Consider the following 19,099-nt stretch of genomic DNA (forward strand, 5'->3'; position numbering starts at 1 on the left):
ATAAAATATTTGATGTTTTGTACGGAAGGAGTGAAAAATACCACATGATCAGTTCTCTTGTATGAGGTATTTATTAGAATCCTGTGTGGACGGCATTTGTGGCTTAACACTTTGTATCTGCGTCTACATTTAAGCTTTGAGGTCACAATCTGATAATCTAACTGTACTTACAATAACAGCAGGATACAGTGTGTAACACGGTACAATCTAAGTTGTCATTAACACAATCACAAAACAAGCTGTTTGTTAACATCAGTGATAGAATACAATCAGCATATTAAGCAGCACAGATTCACCAGCACTTATTACTGAAGCAGGTCTGTAGTAATAATGTTTATTAAAAAGCCTTTACGGCCTCCAGGCAGTGGCTGGAGCGCAGGAACCGAGGGAACGAATCTTTGGCCATCAGATTGTAGATCCTCTGCTGGGCCTTGTTGAATGTGTCGGCACACAGAGAGTCCTCAACGCTCAGCAGGGCCTCGCGGGTCTCAGCGTCCAGGTTCACCTAAAGGGAGGAAAAGCAGATTATTAAAATAAGTTTTATGCTTTCCTTTGTTCACAAACGGTATCGATGCTTCGCGTTCTTCTCCACCGACCTCCTGCGGGGCGTCAGGGTTGATAAACTGGCTGAAGATGCTGCTGGCTTTGGTCTTCTGCAGGTTTGAAGGGGAAAACCTGTAGTCCTGGCAAGCCAGCCAGAACTCGAGGTTCTCCTCACTGAACTCTGAACGCAGGAAGCCACGAAACACCTGCAGACCAGCTGAAAGGGAAAAGAACAAAAGTGAGAAAACTAGAAAAGGCAAACTGAATACATGTTTGGGTACAAAGCTCTATGATGCAGTTCTAAGACAGGAAAGTGTAAAATGAAAGTAAACCTTGTCCACATCTTGTGACTAAAGTATTCATATATTTGCATGTATTAATTAGGATTAAAGTCTATGTATGTAACGTTCAAACAACAGCTTCAAATCCACACACAAGCAGCATTCAGTAGCAAGAATGGTAAATGTAAAAAAGTTAAAACAGCAACACCTGACTCAGTAATGTCAGTGTGCAGCAGTATCTAACTAACATTAGCCACTAGCTTTAAAAGTCTATTTTTTATGGATTAATTTAAACTTTTGTGCAGGAATTTTCTTTACTTTTTCAAAGCTGACATACTGTCAATAATATTAGCAATAATATTTAATATAAACACTTTTGGACAGCCAGGATTTATATCAGACCAGTTATTATTACTTTTTATAGCATGTTTGTGGTAAAAATGCAAACCACAGTAAATTTCACTTACTGTTATTACATTACTGATTTGTTGTGTAATATTAAACACTGACAGTTAGAAAATAACATTTCGTTTTAAAAAAAATTGTAAACGAACATTTTTGGACATAATCTGCTCTGATAAATTCACAAATTTATCTTAATTTCAAACATTTCCTTTTAACTTAAAAGATGAAACTGTCAAATACAAGTTTAATACCGGGGGGAAAATCTGAAGTTTGATCAAATTAGTGACAACAGAAAAAGAAGTTTTGGGTCAGTATTTTTACCTAGATTTGCTTCTAGAATGAGAGATCTCTTGTATAAATACAGACATTTCACAAAAAACAAAATATGTATTTTCATCGGTGTAGAAATGTCTTTAAGCATCTGTTTTTCATTGTTTTTAGAGATGTAGTTATCCTTCATCAGACGTTTAAAAGCCCAAAAGATACTCATGAACTTGTGCAAAATTAATGCCTGAAAACTTTTTAAATGCATTTTTATGAGATTGTTAATTATTTTACTGTTTACTCTGGTGCCCTAGCTGTGGAAGTATATTCTTTTGTTTTTCACTGTATAGAAATTGACATGAAATCTCAGTTGGTTTTTACTTGGCAAAGCTCAGGTTTTATCATCTGAACAATATTAGCAGCTCTGTTCTTTTTAGGCATCTCAGTAAGACATGACAGTGAGCCAGCAGGCAGCTGTAAGCAATTTAGCCATCATTAATATGAGGATTAACGCTTCCTTTTCCTAATGTGCCATCAAGAAGCACTATTTCATGGGCTCTTGAACCAATAAATTGACATTAGAAATGTTTAACTAATAACAAATAAAGAGAAAATTGTGCCTTACTTTTGTTGTTTAGCAGAGTTTCCAGGTCCTGAAGGATTTTTCCATCCTGAACCCTGAGTAAAGAGGCAGAAACAGTCAAGCTTTAGCTTCACTGATTTGCTAAATGTGTAAAATGCAGGTTTCAGTAGATTTACTTGTGCTTGTGGTCAGACAAGTGGCTTAACTTCACCCGCATCCCTTTTGCCCTGAAACACACAAGAAATCACACAAAATCAGCAATCATGTATTCACATAAAGCACGATGATCCAGGTAAATACTTACTTCTCCAGGCATGAGGAGGGCAGGTAGGAGAGCCCTTTACACATTGGGGTCTGGTATTAGAATAACTGCAACAGGAAAAACAAGAAAACCAAGTAGACGGATCTGTTTTGCTTCTGTCAGTCAGCTTCCCCGAATACACTGATCTGCTCTTTTATACTGTAGCCGACCCATATGCTCTGTGATCTGTCAGTCTGCTGCCCTCGAATGAGCAGGTGTGGCGATGGCAAAGATAGAGATGAAAACAGTTCAATGAGAGGTGGCGTACGTGCTCACAGGCCATGTAGGCCTGTCAACAGGAGACACAAAGCGAGTCGGGATAGATAATAGCAAAATCAGAGTCCATGGACCTTGAGTGTGTGAATATGTGGTCAGGGTACATTAACAATCTTAAAACTCTGTCATAAACAAACACAGACTGGCCTCTGGAGGTTTTCTAAAGTGATGAGGGAGGAGCAGGTGGACTGAAAACATCACTCTTATCTGGAGAGTCTGAGAACGGCAGGATGGAGACGAACAAGTTTACTGGTGATGGACAAGATAAGATGAGAAAATGAGGCCTCTACCTCTGCAACATTAATTATACCTCATGTGATTTGTTACTTATCTTAGGCTGTTTTGTAAACCTCTTACAGGACTTTCTCCAACCACTGCGTATCTATATGCTACTGCAAATTATGTTGTATAACAAATACAAAAAGTGCTATGATGAGATATAAACTCAAATTGTTAAGTACTATATTGCCAGGGTTGCACCTCTTTTGTGGATTCTTCTGGTGTCGCCCAGGTGTTGTGAGTCCTTTAACTGGCCAATGTGATTTTGGGGTGACAATATATATATGAGACTCCCCATCGGTCAGTTTGAACTGAAGAAACTTATTGGATGAGAGTTAAAACAACTTTGAGAAATACAAATAGGAGTTCAGTTGCTTCCTACTGAATCTCTGAATGCAGTTATTTTTCTCTTTTTCTTCAGTGTTTCTGCAACTTTTATAAACATCTAATTCGAGGTTTGCAGGAACTATATCAGAGACACAGAAACTTCACTGGAGAATTACACACATTTTAATGTTTAATTAAGTGAGTGTACAAATCTGACATGTAAAGATCCTACAGAGGGGCTTTAAACCATTACTTCATGCTCCACCAGTTTAGTGCTGACTGGTCAACATCTACAGGATTTACATGTGTGTCATATGTGGACAGAAATGATGATTGTTTTCATACATCTTAAAACATGCCTTGAGGGGATCTTTAATCAGGTGAATGGAGCAGTCACTAAACTCTTGTCCATGCATGATAAAAAGCCCTGCTCTAAAAAGAGGAAAGACTCCTACAAACAGCTGGAAGCAACAAATTAAACCTCAGATCCTGTTAATGCTTTGAGACCTGTGTTCACACCTTCATCAACTAAAGGCTGTCAAGAATTTAACATTAGTTCTATTACAAAAAATAAAAATCTGACAGAAATGTTTAAAGCACACTGCTTTTATCCATCCCCAAACATGTTTTGAGAGGCTCCTTGACCAACTGAATGGAGCAGTCACTAAACTCTCTTCCATGCATGAAAAAGTCCTGCCACAAAAATTGATTTGATTAGATTTTTTTGCAGAATATTTGTCAACTTTTTGGGCATAATGATCCCTTTCACACTGTTTTAATATTACAATTGTGCATCTCCTGTTGCTGTTTGATGCTACAAATATATAATAAACTCAGAGGACAGACTCCTACAAACAGCTCTAAGCAACAAACTCAACCTCAGCTCCTGTTAAAGCTTTGAGGTCTGTGTACCTTTATCAAGCATATGTCACTAGTTCAACCTTTTATTTAAAAAAAAAAAAAAAAGAAAAGAAAAAAAACAAATGTAGCAGTCACTTTACTCTCTTTCATGCATGTAGAAGCCTTAATAAGTTTTCTTGCAGAATAAGCTGGTCTGCTCTTTATTATGGTCCCTTTCACACTTATATGTGCACTGAGTGACCATGGACTCATGGCCTCAGTATTTTTTGGTCCTGGTTGAGGGTCTCTAGTTCATCAATCACAGATCAATAATATCTATCAGGTGTCTCCTGCAACCTCCAGCTTCAGATCCTCCACACTTGGCCGCCAGCAGGCTCCAGCAGCGGGGGACGGCTGCGCGCTTCTCTCGCTTCCTGCTTCCTCCACAGGAGAAATCCACAAGAAGGAGGGATCAACAGCAGCAGCAGCAGTAAACACGGAGACGTCCTGAGGAGGTCTGCTGGATCCAAGAGGATCAAACCCGGTTGGAGGACAGACTGAGCTCCACTGGTTTCGCCGGATCGGATCCTCTGCAGCCGACATGGGCGGCGGGTCGGTCCGCAGATAGACACCGCGAGTGAGTCACAAAATGGTCTCGTAGGTTTTATTATTAGACCATAACAGCGTCCACAGCAGTGTGAGGATCAAGTTAAACACGATCACCAGTGTACAAGGAGACTAAATCGCTCTTGGATATGTGGGTCAAGATGCGTCAGTGCGCAGTGAGCTGGATTATTATCATGGCTTTGCTCATATTTATAATAATTATTTATTTTATAATGATAATTTCACAGAGCGTCACTTGCTCCTGTCACTGCGGGTGTTTGGAGAAATCCGAGAGAATCCCACGGACCCTGAAAATGCAGTTTTGTTTCAGTTTCAGGAAACGTGTCAGTGGCTGCTCATTCCTGGCTGCATGTTTTGAATTTTTTAAATAATCCTGTGAGACTAAGAGGGTGGCCACAGTAACAGGGACTAACAATGCAAACTGACTTATTAAGCAAGATGGTTGATTCAATTGTAACTGCAAAAAAAGGATCACAGCGTTAGTTTATACCTCTGTCCTCTATTATCAGACAAGATAACACCATGTAACACTGTACAAACCCACTGTTGCCCAGCCAAATTTGACATATTCTAAACCAGTGGTTTTCAGACCAACTGGATCTGGATTATTGACGTTTGACCAAAGCTTTCTCTGCCTGTGACCCCTTTTCACCAGTTGCATATGGTTGTAGTCAGCTCGTGTAGACACTGATAAACTAAAACACCAATTGTCCTGATGATGAAACAAGATCCCCTACAGGTTAGACGAATGTGTGCAAACTTTGAAATTAAACTTTTTTTTTCTTAATTCATCTCCTGTTAAAGACGATATCACTGATTTTATATCCCAAAATGTGCTTACATCTGTTTAAAAAAAAAATATATATATCTTTTTGTTGCTCCAGAGGAAAATAGTCTGAGAAATATCCCAAAGTAGTGTGACTCAGAGTCTGAAGACAAGTTTGGACATGAAAAAGGAAAACAAAAAAAAAAGTCTGGAGGATACAAAGAAGTGAGTTTAAATCTGCTCCTCAGGCTACATTAGCTGCTACTATATGACAAGGCTGATTGTCCAACCAGCTTACTGGAGGTGGAGTTGCATTGTGGGTATTGTAGGCTCCAGGCTTTGTCACAGTCTTTGCTGGTATTCTTTTTGTGCCTCAGCCAAGTGCAAACCATGCACCTAGGGCATCAGTCACTCAAGTCATTAATTCTATTCATATACTAAAGACCTTCCTGAGGAGTCGTGCATATTCCAGCATGCTGATCTTTTGGGTCTCTGTTACTGTAGCTCTCTCTGGTATGGTCTTGATGTTTTCTACCATCCCCTTCTTTATTGTACCAAGCGCATAAACAACCACGGGGATCACGTCAGTGTTCATCTGCCACATTCTCTGTCCTTCTAGCTCTAGATCTTTGTACTTGCACTTCTTTTCTATTTCTTTTACTGCGATGTTTCTGTCTGATGGAATAGTCATATCAGTCAGTTTGCAGATAGAATGCACTATTCATTATTATTATTAATAACAGTATTCATATTTTTGTTATTATTATTACATTAGTTCTCTTTTCGTGACCATCCAGAATCTTCTCATAAAATTTCATCACAATTCTGACTTTGAAAGACTCTTCATATAAATGCCTACCTTAATATTTGAGACACTGACTGACGTACAGACTCTGGTGACTGAAGTGATATCCCTGTTTCCCATCAGCTGACTGTCGACCTGTTATGGGACCCAGACGGACTTGGCTCCTCTGGGCTCACTGCCAGGATGGTGAATCCTCTGGTCCAGACCAGGACAGGAAGAAGCGCTGGGCCGAGCTGTTTGACCAGCTGGACATCAACAAAGATGGACGCATTGACATCCGTGAGCTGCGGACAGGACTGGCGGGACGAGGGCTTTCCAGAGGCTCCTTGGAGAGGGTAAGGCAGCAGAACAACTGAATCACACAGCAGTCGATTCACTCAGGTACCATGTAAATACATGTGTGTGGGCACCGCGTCAGAGTATAGTGGGTATTATATGACATTCAATAAATACAATCAACCAGTTGGTGTTGGATTACATCAAAGTTGCACCTTCGATACTGTTTGGTGTTCATGGCTGTGATTTCAAGGAGCAGCTGGGATCAAGACGGTGTCCAGTTTGACAACCTTGGAGCTACGTTACTGCTTCATGCAGATGATGTGGTTCTGTTGACTTAATCAAAGAGTGACCTTTAGGGTGCAATGAGGAGGTTTGTAGCTAAGTCTGAAGCAGTTGGTTTGAGAGTCAGCACCTCCAAGTCTGAGGCCACGATTATCTGCTGGCAACGAGTGGACTGTTCCTCTTAAGTTGGGGAAGTGGCGATGCCCCACAAAATGAAGAAGTTAGAATATCTCAGAGTCTAGTTCACGGGTGATGGGAAAATTTATGTGAGTATGAGGCAGCGCTAACAGTAATGGAGGCATTGTACCGGCTCGTGGATGTACTGGAACATGAACATGAACTGGAGGGAAAACCTCACTGATGGTCATGAGCTGACTGATAGAATGAGATTGTGGATTCAAGTAGTCAAAATGGGGTTTTTCTGTTGGGTGGCTGAGCTCAGCCTTCGAGACAGGACGAGGACCTCGGATATCTAGATGGAACATGGAGAAGAGTCACTGCTACATTTGGTCGAAAGGAGGCAGCTGAGGTGGTTCAGGCATCTCCAAGTATATCCACAGAAACCTACATGAAGTTTTCACTTGGGTTTGGCCATTTCTTTTGTATAGAGACATGTCAGATTACTGTGCAGGGCTGGTCTTTGTAATTGTTTAGTGTGGTACTGTTGAGTACAATGACAGTACAACATGGATATTGTACATCCTGTAGTACCAGCAGCCACATGCCATTACAGAAAGTGATTTTTAGCACGACTGTGTCTAGCTCTTTGGGGGACCGAAGCACTCATTAATTCAGACAGTCTATATCATAATACATTTATATATAATAATACAACTTTTTACACATTAAAAATGTATTTTACTTCAAAGAACTTAGCTGGATTGGTGATTGGAAGTAAGACAATAAAACACAACTGTGTCCACGTCTGCATTAAGTGCTGCCTGAATATTCAGTGCAAAAAAAAACCCTTGAACACAACAAGTACGGCAGGAACAGAGTGCAAAAGGCACTCTAATAGATTTTTAAGAAGACATGTACACAGGTTTATGTTCAGAGGGTAGAAGGACACTTTTTACGCACTGTGACAGACCCAAGGCCCGCATTTGTCAAGAGTGTTGTTTATATTTAAGGAGAAAAAAAAGGCCCTGGCACACGTGTAGCCAGCATGTAGCGAGAATCAGCAGGAAAGTTGAATCAGTATTAACTCAGTATTTAACTACTCCTCTGTAATGTGCCTTTCAGTTGGGAAAAGAATAAACATCTAAGTTTGGAATTTATATTTCATTGAAATCATTTTATTCAACATGGCTCATTTTAAAAATGTGCCAAAAGTAACTGTTTGCATTAACCAGATTTTGTGAAAACCAAATAAATGACAGAAATTCTTGGACTTCCGGGTCTTGAATACCCAGTTATCTCCCCACTTGCAGTGAAGGCCTGTGTGGGATCTCTTCCATTAAAGAAAACCTCTTTGACACTCCGGATGTGCACTTTTACTGTTTGTGCAACAGCAGCAGCAGAACATCAACAGCTTCACTTTGTGTTGTGAATACACACAGACCGTCTCTCAGCTCTCGGTCCGTCCGTGACTGTTTGTTTTGGTAAGAAGTGTCTGCGTCACTTTCTCTCGTGCTGCTGCTTCCTTTCTCTCTTTTGTGTTTATGTGGAAAAGCTGTAAGAACACAACACAAACTTCAATGCAGTCACGTTTTAGGGACTTGCATCTCTTTGGGATGAAAACTATTCAATTTTAGACTTCAAGGCTAATGTTGGGGTAGGAGCTGGTGAGTGTTTGTGTGCGTAAAAGTAAAGGGCATCATGTTGGCTATTTTGGTAGAAGGAGTAGGTCAAGGAGGAGCTTGTAAACTGAGAATGGTAACCTTTCTCTTGCTGTGCACTTGATCTCTTTTCATATATAGATCATTGTGCAAAGAGTTTACTTCTTTGTAGTCCCATTGGAGCAACTTGCCCATCTCCTTTTTATCCCTCTTTCATTTGTTGTGTTGTTAAGCCAAAACCCATTTCACCAAAAGTTTCTGACAACGTTTTAGTAAGAGGACAGATCACATATTGAAATTCACTTTTTAGAGAATGATAAATGATCATTCCAATTGTTATTTGACAGGGTTATCTGTGCATTATGTTTGCCATACACTGGAAAAAAATGTGAAAAGAAAAAGGGGGAAAAACGGTAAAATGAGTGACAACCATGGCTTCCCAACAAAAATGGTAAAAGTAAAGTAAAAAATCTGAATTAGAATAAAGTCAAATATTTTTATTGTATGTTTTGCAGCTAAAAGTTGTATTTATGTATTTATTTTAGAAACTATTGCATTGATTTTATAAATAAACAGATGAACCAAAAAACTATTTTTTTGGTTTTTATTTATTTTTTATTTTACAGATTTAGCTAAAAATTATTCCAGTCAACCACTGTTACAGTGTTAACATGGGCTCAAGATTATTAAACAGTCTTTTTTTTGGAAGACAAACACAATACTCACAATTATTCATTCCTAAACACTTTTGGTTTAATTTGTTTAGATACATTTGACAATATCATCCAACTATTCCCAAATAGCTCTGCAGAGTCAATTTAATAACTAAAAATATCTTTAATTTTACAGACTTTTTTATTCAAAAAAGAAAACTACTGAAAAATTTAAAAAAAATTTTTTTTACAGTGTTGAGATGACGTGTCGCTATAATATACATTTAAAATGCTATGGAATCTTTACTGTATATTAAATTAACAAAACTAGATTACAGTAGATTCTCAGTTGTAAGTCATAGTGATAGACTGGATGGTCCAAAATATTCTTCAGTACTTTTAAATCCAACATGAATAACATAAACACATAATATGCAGTGTTTTACAGTTATTTGAATAGATCATTCCTCAGTTACACAACATGCTACTGCAGTATTTGACACAGTAGATGCTTATTTAAAGACTACAAGCCCTGGAGTCTTGCCTTTGATATTTCACTTCTGTTTAGTTTAACTAGGTTGTATTTGCACCGATTTACTGAAGCAAACTCAGGCTGTTGTGCAGAATTGTTGATAGACTGTCTTTGCAGTTATTCAGCAGCATTATATGATGTCTGATGTTGCTGGTGTGGACAGACTAAAATAGATTTCTAGTCCTAAAACCCATAAGAAGTGAGAGCTCAGCAGCTCTGTATGATTCGGACACATAATGTACCCGATAAAGCATTTGTTGAATGTGTTAGTAACATTTCATAACTTCTGACTGACTGAGGTTTCGTTCCCAGCAGCAGTTTTAATTCCTTTTCCTGTCTGTGCCGTCAGATCGTGGAGGCTGGAGACACCAACCAGGACGGAGTGCTGGACTTTGAAGAGTTCACACAGTATCTTCAGGCCCATGAAAAGCAGCTTAAACTCATGTTTCGCAGGCTGGATAGGAACAATGATGGTCTGTAGCAGCTCTAAGGGCACTAAGCTGAAATTGAATTAATGACATCAATATTTCAAAACTTTAGCAAAAAAGTTTCTTGTGTTCTTTTTAATTTGCTGTGTGTGACTGGTGGGTGGGTGTCTGCAGGTGAGATCGATGTAGCAGAGATTCAGCACTGTCTGCGCTCAATTGGTTTGAACGTCAGCCTGGAAGATGCCACCAGGATTTTACTGAGGTCTGTTATCAGTATTTCACTTCACATTAACTCTTTCCACCCTGGAGGTCCCTGTATGGAGACCAGGCCATGTCTGTTAAAGTAACCTGCCAACATTTTTAGAAGGCACATTCAGTTAGACAGCCACTTTGTAACTAACTCTGGTGTAGTTTCTTTTCTGATGCTTTAAAAAGTAAACTTTTGTGGCACTGATGTTCGATAACATCAGTATCACCGGAAGTCTGATGCCGGAGTCTTTCAAGTCACAGTTTAGTTTGGCGATGGGGAAAAGGATATTCATAGCATTTGAAAATTCTCCAGCAAGCAAATTTTAATAGGATTGATGCCGTCAAAACTGTCCTGCACCTATTGGCACCTGCTGGATGGAATCTTTTTTGTCTTGTCAGTTAGAGCAGGTTCTGCATTTTCCCCTATAATGTTTAGAAATGGGCTGCAAGGTGGAGCAGTGGTTAGCACCGTTGCCTCGCAGCAAGATGGTCACCGGTTCACATCCTGGTGAGGACACCTGGGATCTTTCTACATGGAGTCTCCATGTTCTCCCCGTGCAGCGTGGGTTATCTCCAGGTTCTCCAGCTTCCTCCCACACAGTCCAAAAACATGTTGAGGTTAATTGGTGATTCTGAATTGTCCGTAGATGTGAATGTGAGTGTGCTTGGTTGTCTGTCTCTAAGTGTAGCCCTGTGATAGACTGATGACCTGTCCAGGGTGTCCCCTGCCTTTGCCTAAGTCAGCCACGACCCTAATGAGGATTAAGCAGTGTATAGATAATGGATGGATGGATGGATGGATGTTTAGAAATGAACTTTACCACTAGTGGTAAACCACGCATCGCATTGTTATGACACACTGCTAATGCATTAACCCCTTAAGCCCCTGGCTATTTTTTATTTTATTAATTTCCACTTGAAAATACATCCCCAAATTTGGGCCCAAATGAACAGAGTCAAGCTCTGTGGAGAGACACTTATCCATTGAGCCCAACACAGATTGAAACACAGTAAGTATCCTTGCTACCAAGCAAGAGTGACATTTGAAAAACTTAAGGAAAAAGGTACAGTTTTACTTCTTCTTCCAAACCAAAACTGTACATTGGAGAGTAAATACCAGCTTTTAACAATGAGTCAGTGGCACTGATGATATTTAACCTGTTTTAAGATTTTGAACTGGAGCTCTACCAAATTAGATTTTAGTCGTCGTCGTACCAGACAGCCTAGTGAATGTGTCTGCTCGGCAACCTTCTAGAAATGGTTTTATAACAGATATGGTCTGGTCCACGTACAGCAGCCTTCATGATAGATGCTAAAAATGAACAAATTATTGATCCTGTCGCACAGTTTGTACCTTCTTTCTACTCTCTTTGAATTTCATAGCACGTGTTTGTGTTTCTCCCAGTATGGACAAGGACGGCACCATGACCATCGACTGGAATGAGTGGCGAGACTACTTCCTGTTTAACCCCATCACTAACATGGAGGAGGTGGCGCGCTACTGGAAACGCTCAATGGTGAGGTCAGATACACTGAAACACTCATTTTAAACAAGAGCAGCACAATGTATCTCTATGTAACAACCTGGCTGGTTAGGCAATTCACACAAAACACATACACATTCTTTGCAGTAGTTCCAGTCATCCACAGTGCAGAATACTAAAATATAATGTTATTTAAATACCAATAAATAACACCAAAACTACATAATTTATCAGCCAGAAACTAATCATTGGATTTTCCTTTTTCCAATTGTTGTTGAACTAATCATATGTCACGTGGGGTTCTTATGGTGACCGTAACAAATTTAAGCTTTAAAACCTGGTGTTTCATCAAATTCACTTTATTCCACGACTCAGTTTAAAAAATCAACAAAAATAAACTGTCTATGGAAACCAGATTCTGCAAAAAACAAAAAATCCTGCATTCCTCGACACAAACATGAAGCCTGTTACTAAGTCAGCTGCTACAAGAGTCACATGGCAAAAATTCAGATTCACATTTTGACTGAACTTGACTTGACTGCAGACTGTGATCACTCAGAGTGGAAAGGACACAAGAATGGAAACGACATTACATTGTGTCGAGTCATCATAATTTTTTTCAAATATTAGTGACACCTGTAGGCATTTGGGAAAACGTACAAACTGATTACAGGTTTTTTAAATTTTTGTACAATAAAACACAAAGAACTTTAGCTTAGTTTTCCTTTTTTTTATGATTTATGTCAGTTTACTGTTGTTATACTTCTAGACATGCTTGTGCTGTTTCCGTAAATGTACAGGAATTAAAAATGAGCCTACAGTGAGTAAAATTGTGCCAGAAGCAGAAAACGCTCCAACATTGTTTAAATTTCAGAGAGTTAATACATACTGTTCAACAAAGAAAAACAGAATTGTAAATATTGATTCCAATTATTTCTATCCTCACATATTTTTTCATACTTATTCTGACCTTGGTGGCTTCAGTAGATGTTGGACATCGGTGAGCAGCTGACAGTCCCAGATGAATTCACAGAGGAGGAGAAGAAGTCCGGCTATGTGTGGCGGCAGCTGATGGCCGGAGCTTTGGCCGGATCCGTATCTCGGACTGGAACTGCTCCTTTAGACCGCATCAAAGTCTTCAGGCAGGTCGGTGATCGGTCTGAAACATACAGTTCATGATTTGTGTGATTTTTTTATGATTTGCGACAGAGAGCTTCATCGTGACACTTCAGTCAGCCGTTACTGCTCTACACAAAGTGACAGCTTTCTTGCTGTTCTCTACCAGGTACACGGCTCATCTGATTTTAAGGGGAATGTGGTGAGCAGCTTTCAGTACATGGTGAAAGAGGGAGGACTGCAGTCGCTGTGGAGGGGCAACGGAATCAATGTTCTAAAAATTGCCCCCGAGACGGCTATAAAGTTCACAGCTTATGAAAAGGTAAGAAGACATCCTGACATTATTCTCTCTTTCCCCCTAAAGGCTACCTGTCAAACATTTATTAGGATTTTTCATTTTATTTTCAAATTTTTATGAGATTAATATTTCACTTCATTTCTCCTCACTCATTGCCCGTCTTTAGTACAGTCAAATACTTAAAGGAATCATTACATTATGTACAGCTTTTAAATAGGATTATTATCATCCTTTTTCACATTTCAGGGTGGCTACATTTTAATTTTTATTTGACTTATAACACTGCTTCCTATTTATCTTGTACACTTTACAGCTACAAGTGTCAACATTTTTAATCTACATGTTACTGTTGTGGGCTACAAGTTGGCTCGGTGGTTAGCACTGTTGCCTCTCAGCTAGAAGGTCACCGGTTCGCATCCTGGTGAAGACACCCGGAATCTTTCTGCATGGAGTTTGTTCTCCCCGTGCAGCGTGGGTTCTCTCCCAGTTCTCCGGCTTCCTCCCACAGTCCAAAGAATATGTTGAGCTTAATTGGTGATTCTAAATTGTTTGTAGGTGTGAATGTGAGTGTGCTTGTTTGTCTGTCTCTAAGTGTAGCCCTGCATTAGACTGGCGACCTGTCCAGGGTGTCCCCTGCCTTCGCCCTAAGTCAGCTGGGATAGGCTTCAGCCCCCCTGCGACCCTAGTGAGGATTAAGCGGTGTATAGATAGTGGATGGATGGATGGATGCTCCTGTTGTGCTGTTAATTTTGCAAGTCAAATTCTTCGTTTGTGTAAACCTGCTTGGCGACAAATCTTTCTGGTTCTGATTCTGAATAGGTCGACATTTTTGGAAGTATGTTTATTCTCTTATTTAGAGTATCTCTAAGTGTTGCCTGTAATTTGCTGGAGTCTGCGCTGGTTGCATGGCAGCCTCACAGTGAGAAGACTTCAGAAAGTCACTGATCCTGGTCAAGCACATAACACCCCACAAAACCACAAGACATAATGTATTTAATTTTGCGCTTTAGAGATGCTGCTTGGCAAATGTGGTTTTCTTTGTACACCAATATTATTTAAACATCAAGGGATTCGAAACTGCTTCACCTCTCAATAATTGCATTACTTCTTAGTTGACAAGTATTTCTTTATCTGAACAAGCAAAAACTAACTCTTCAGAATAGATTATTTTGTAAACCTGTGATCAGTGACACGCATCACAGAAAGTCATTTTTCTTCATTTAGAATCATTAATCATTTGTCTGTGAGCTCCTAAATTATGCTTTTTTGTCCCTTTTTACTCTGTAAAGATCAAGAGCATGATGCGTGGCAGTAATGAAGCAAGAACTCTGAGGGTTCATGAGAGGTTTGTCGCCGGCTCTTTGGCAGGAGCAACAGCTCAGACGGCCATTTATCCAATGGAGGTAATATCAGGGTAATATAAACATACAAATATTAAAGTAGCCTCAAGAAAACACACTTTGTTCTGCCACATGCCTTCAATGAACTGACTCCTTTCTCTCTTCTTCTCTATCTCTCTTCCTCTTCCTTCTCTTCAGGTGCTGAAGACTCGACTCACACTGAGAAAAACAGGTCAATACTCAGGAATGGCAGATTGTGTCAAGCAGATCCTGCAGCGGGAAGGTGTCGCAGCCTTCTACAAGGGCTACGTACCAAACCTGCTGGGTATTGTGCCGTACGCTGGCATCGACCTGGCCGTCTACGAGGTCAGAGAGACGTGAAAACACACAGCTGTCACGGTGCACTTCTCCTCAGTGTTTACCTTCTTCTTGCCACCTTTGCTCCACAGAGTCTGAAGTTTGCTTGGCTGAACAGGAACAGAGGTCTGGCCGATCCTGGGATCATGGTGCTGGTCGGGTGTGGTGCCGTCTCCAGCACATGTGGACAGCTGGCAAGTTACCCACTGGCGCTGATCCGCACCCGAATGCAGGCACAAGGTGAGGATAACTGTGGTCATGGATGGGTGACAAACTAAAGGAAATCCAACATAAAGTGTCCTAATAGGATGTTGAGCCTGATCGCCATTCATCTGGCAGATATGACTTCATTTTATGGTGTGATGGTAGCGGTGGAGATCATAAGAGCATATTACACCCATAGACTCCTATTAGTTTGTTGAGCTTTATTGGTGACTGTCATTCACATGATCTTCTGACCTATCAAAACATTTATTGAGAATTTTAAGTGCATTCACTAATTTATTTTGGCGTTCCTTTAATTTGTCACTGTAAAGCTGATGAATAAATGACATCAATGATTTAGCCAATAGTATTGAAAGAATTGTATAACATACCTCACTGCTCACATTTAAGCTTGATTAGGTTCATACATGAGCCACTGGTTATCAGTAATTTGCCATAACTCAAACACAGAGTTTGTAACAGGGTCATTCCATCTCAAATCATCAAATTTTTAGAACAATTTCTGCTTGATCTCTGTAATTTGCCCGTTTTCTTATACTATAAAATATGGATATTATTAAATATATTTGTCAAATTTAAGCTTGATATATCAAGTTGTTGTTTTTTTTTAATTCCTTTTGCGGGTTGATTCACTTTCAGTAAATTTTGTCACACATTGAAATTTTAGGCTATGTGTAAACACCAATCTCTCAAAACAAACCTATTAAGAAACTGTAGCAGGTAAAAGCCTGAAACAACACTGTAGTTTCACATTATTTCATTGACCCAGAATCTGGACAAGTAGATCAAACAATGTGTGATTATGGGTAAGTTGAAAAAAAATGAAGCCATTATAAAAAGTCCGGTATTGAGCACACATTAACATAAAAAATTGATGGAATAAATAGAATGAAAATAGAATAAAACATTTTTTAATATGGGTTATATTTCTTTTTTGGATTCCACAATTTACATTTATGTTAAAAAAAAAAAAAAGATGGTCAAGCAGAAAACCTCTGATGATTCGAGATGGAAAAATCCAAGATGTGAACATGGACATTGTAAAAACAAAAAAGGATGAAGGTTGAGCTTTGCTGACTCTATAAAAGACAACAAAAATGTAACACTCGGTCCTCTTACTTACTTTTTCCAGATAATTCAGCTAGACTTTCACTGAGTTTACACAAAGCTCAGTTGTTTCCATACTTAGGTCAAGTGATGGCGAACAAGAACTCCATGCAATGAGGAGGACTGTGGGATGCAGTTGAGAAAAACACAAGCAAATTAAGTGTTGTAATAGAAGCGTCTTAATGAATCTCACCCCTTTTCTCTCCCATCAGCTTCAGTGAAAGGAGCCCCTAAACTCTCCATGTTGGCTTTGATCCGCAACATTGTGACCAAGGAGGGCATTGCCGGACTTTATCGAGGAATTTCCCCCAACCTGCTGAAAGTTGTCCCTGCTGTCAGCGTGTCCTACGTCGCCTACGAGTACACGAGGATAATGCTGGGAGTGGACATCGAGGGTAGGAGGGGAGGAAAGGGGAAAGGGTAGCAAGAGGTTTGGGGTGGCTTTCATGGCAAGCATGCACAGATCTGCTGGCAGCGCATGAATGAGGACATGGGCCTTGACTGTGGATGTTCCTGAGACTGCACTGGTTTCCAAGATGAGGATGACATAAAAACAACAAATAAATGTTATATATAGAGTTATATATGAACTGGCAGCTGCTGGAGAGGATCAAGTGTGATATATTGGTTTTGAGTGCATGCCAGCAGTTGTGTGAAAGCTAACCAAGCAGCATCTTGCACTTGCAGTGACTTGGAATGATGAAGATTTGCATGAACTTGCCTGAGAACAGTGTACCCAATCTTGGAAGCTATGTTACATTCCTACAGCATTATCTTTTCTCCCAGGTGGGATTTAGAGAAGATAGAGGACTGATCCAGTGTACTGTTTTGTAAGTGAGAGGAACCTGAAGGTGCCGCACATCCACGTGAAGTTCCAGAGTCGGGACTTTGATTGAAATGTCTTAAAATAATGCTAAAGTAGAGCGGCAGTCATCAAAGATAGTTACTGAACTTTGTTCCTGGAGGAGATGGAGGAGAAAAGAGGAGAAGACACGTTCAACTGTCTCTTTCCTGGAAGGATTACTACTAAGTAAAGCGCACCGAAAAACTTCACATTTTACAGGTGAAAAGCTGCCAAAGCTGCATCAAGAAGCTCAGAGGATTAATAGTAACCACCTCTGCAACATGTGTGTCATCAGTGTTCACTACATGGTCCAGTACCACGCAGTATTTATATAAACACTCTGGTAAAGAGGTAACTTTGTATCACAACTACTGTATGTGAAATATATTTAATGCCAATGAACACTTTTGATCGTCAGTATTTATGGGCAAATAAATGCATGCACGGTGCTGCTTTTCTTATGCACTTTCCATTGAAGTTTTTATTGAGGAATGAATGTTACAGATGTTGAGAGGATGTGTCAGTCTGCAAACATGGACTAAGCTTACTACTTTGTCGTCAGGTCCATTAACTGATTCCTGTCTCAGCCATTTTGTCTTCAGTAGCAGTGAAACTTCAGATTCAGATTAGTTTTATTGTCATTGTAGCAAGTACAACGAAACGTAGACCCTACAGTGTTTATTTCTATTAGATTCACTGAGAACTTTTGCCTGTGCAGGACAATAATTATTAAATGAAATGTTGAGGTAAGGTTTTGGTAACCATCAAACATCCAATATGTTCAATTTTCCAAGTTTCCTGCAAAAAAAAAACAACAATGAGGTCCAAAAGTCTGAGACCGCTTGTGACAATTCTTTTGCTTTGCATTTGTTTTGAATTTAATACAATTGTTTCATTATCAGCTGAACAATTTGAATGAATTTGAGTAAAAATTTGAAATTTCATCAATGCAGAAATTGCTTTTTAAAAAAAAGTCTTAATTCAACTACTGATCTAGAAATAGTGCAGAATCTTAAATATTTCTTCTATGTTTTGTCGGAATTTTTTGTGTTTGAAACTTCTGATTATTTAATAGTTAGCATGAAAATGTGACAGATTTTTAGCGTGGTCCCAGACTTTTGGACCCAATTGTAAAATGAATTTTAATTTAGTACCATTCATTTGCCAGGTAGAGACTTAGCTTTTTGATTAGTCAACTCCTATTAAATACAAGGGATATTCTTAGTCACTGCACAACAGAGGAACTGAACAGGCAAAATTTTCTTTAAAAGCAAGGAATAAATGACTAGTAAAAGAATATTACCTTCATTTTCTTTGCAAACAGTGTAAATCTACATTTTGATTTTTAGGAAACGTCCAAGAAAATTTCAAACCAAAAATTTAAACAACGGCTGAATTGTAAACCAAAACTAAACTTGAGTGAATGGCAGAGAAATTAAATCCCTCTGATGAGGTAAAAAAAAAAAAAAAAACATTTAGCAGACACAGGTGGCTACAGAGAAACACTGTATGAAAATATATGTTTTATATAACACGACAGACACTGGATTTTATTCATTTATAAAGCCTTTCTCCTTTACACGACTTTATTGCTGTCTTTCAGTGTGTGCCCTCAGACACCACATTCAAATAATTGGATTATGCTGCTGTTTTTCCTGAACTTTGAAAATCCAGTTTTACTTCCTGTGTACCTGTGACTAAAATAACCTGCAGAACGATCTAAAGAGTTTTTATTCTTAAGGCAATTTATGTATTTAATTTCATCTTATTTCACTTCTAGCTGCTCTTATTTTAGTTGATTCATTTGTTTGAAAATCTTAAATCATCTAC

At 39.2% G+C, this 19,099-nt stretch overlaps 2 protein-coding genes across 3 annotated transcripts; one reads left to right on the forward strand and one right to left on the reverse strand.

The window, feature by feature from the left end:
• Positions 1-52: 52 nt before the first annotated feature.
• On the reverse strand, positions 53-4,463 carry LOC103356221 (regulator of G-protein signaling 5). Its single transcript, XM_008280300.1, has 6 exons — positions 4,457-4,463; positions 2,381-2,445; positions 2,253-2,303; positions 2,119-2,171; positions 597-760; positions 53-505 (listed from the first exon to the last, which is right to left on the reverse strand). The coding sequence occupies exons 2-6, from the start codon at positions 2,422-2,424 to the stop codon at positions 338-340; spliced, it is 480 nt and encodes a 159-aa protein (XP_008278522.1). The 5' UTR covers positions 2,425-2,445; positions 4,457-4,463; the 3' UTR covers positions 53-337.
• A 221-nt stretch (positions 4,464-4,684) lies between these two features.
• On the forward strand, positions 4,685-17,730 carry LOC103356220 (calcium-binding mitochondrial carrier protein SCaMC-1-like). Of its 2 annotated transcripts, XM_008280299.1 has the most exons (12): positions 4,685-4,736; positions 6,421-6,632; positions 10,171-10,294; positions 10,424-10,511; positions 11,904-12,015; positions 12,970-13,128; positions 13,268-13,420; positions 14,686-14,799; positions 14,935-15,102; positions 15,186-15,333; positions 16,638-16,820; positions 17,212-17,730. In XM_008280299.1, the coding sequence occupies exons 2-12, from the start codon at positions 6,438-6,440 to the stop codon at positions 17,220-17,222; spliced, it is 1,455 nt and encodes a 484-aa protein (XP_008278521.1). In that variant the 5' UTR covers positions 4,685-4,736; positions 6,421-6,437; the 3' UTR covers positions 17,223-17,730. The 2 variants fall into 2 exon arrangements, with proteins under 2 accessions (XP_008278521.1, XP_008278520.1); XM_008280298.1 differs by having other exon boundaries at positions 16,638-17,730.
• The last annotated feature ends 1,369 nt before the right edge of the window (positions 17,731-19,099 follow it).

The sequence above is a fragment of the Stegastes partitus genome, unplaced genomic scaffold (assembly GCF_000690725.1).
Source record: "Stegastes partitus isolate 25-593 unplaced genomic scaffold, Stegastes_partitus-1.0.2 Scaffold189, whole genome shotgun sequence".
Classification (NCBI taxonomy): Eukaryota; Metazoa; Chordata; class Actinopteri; family Pomacentridae; genus Stegastes; species Stegastes partitus.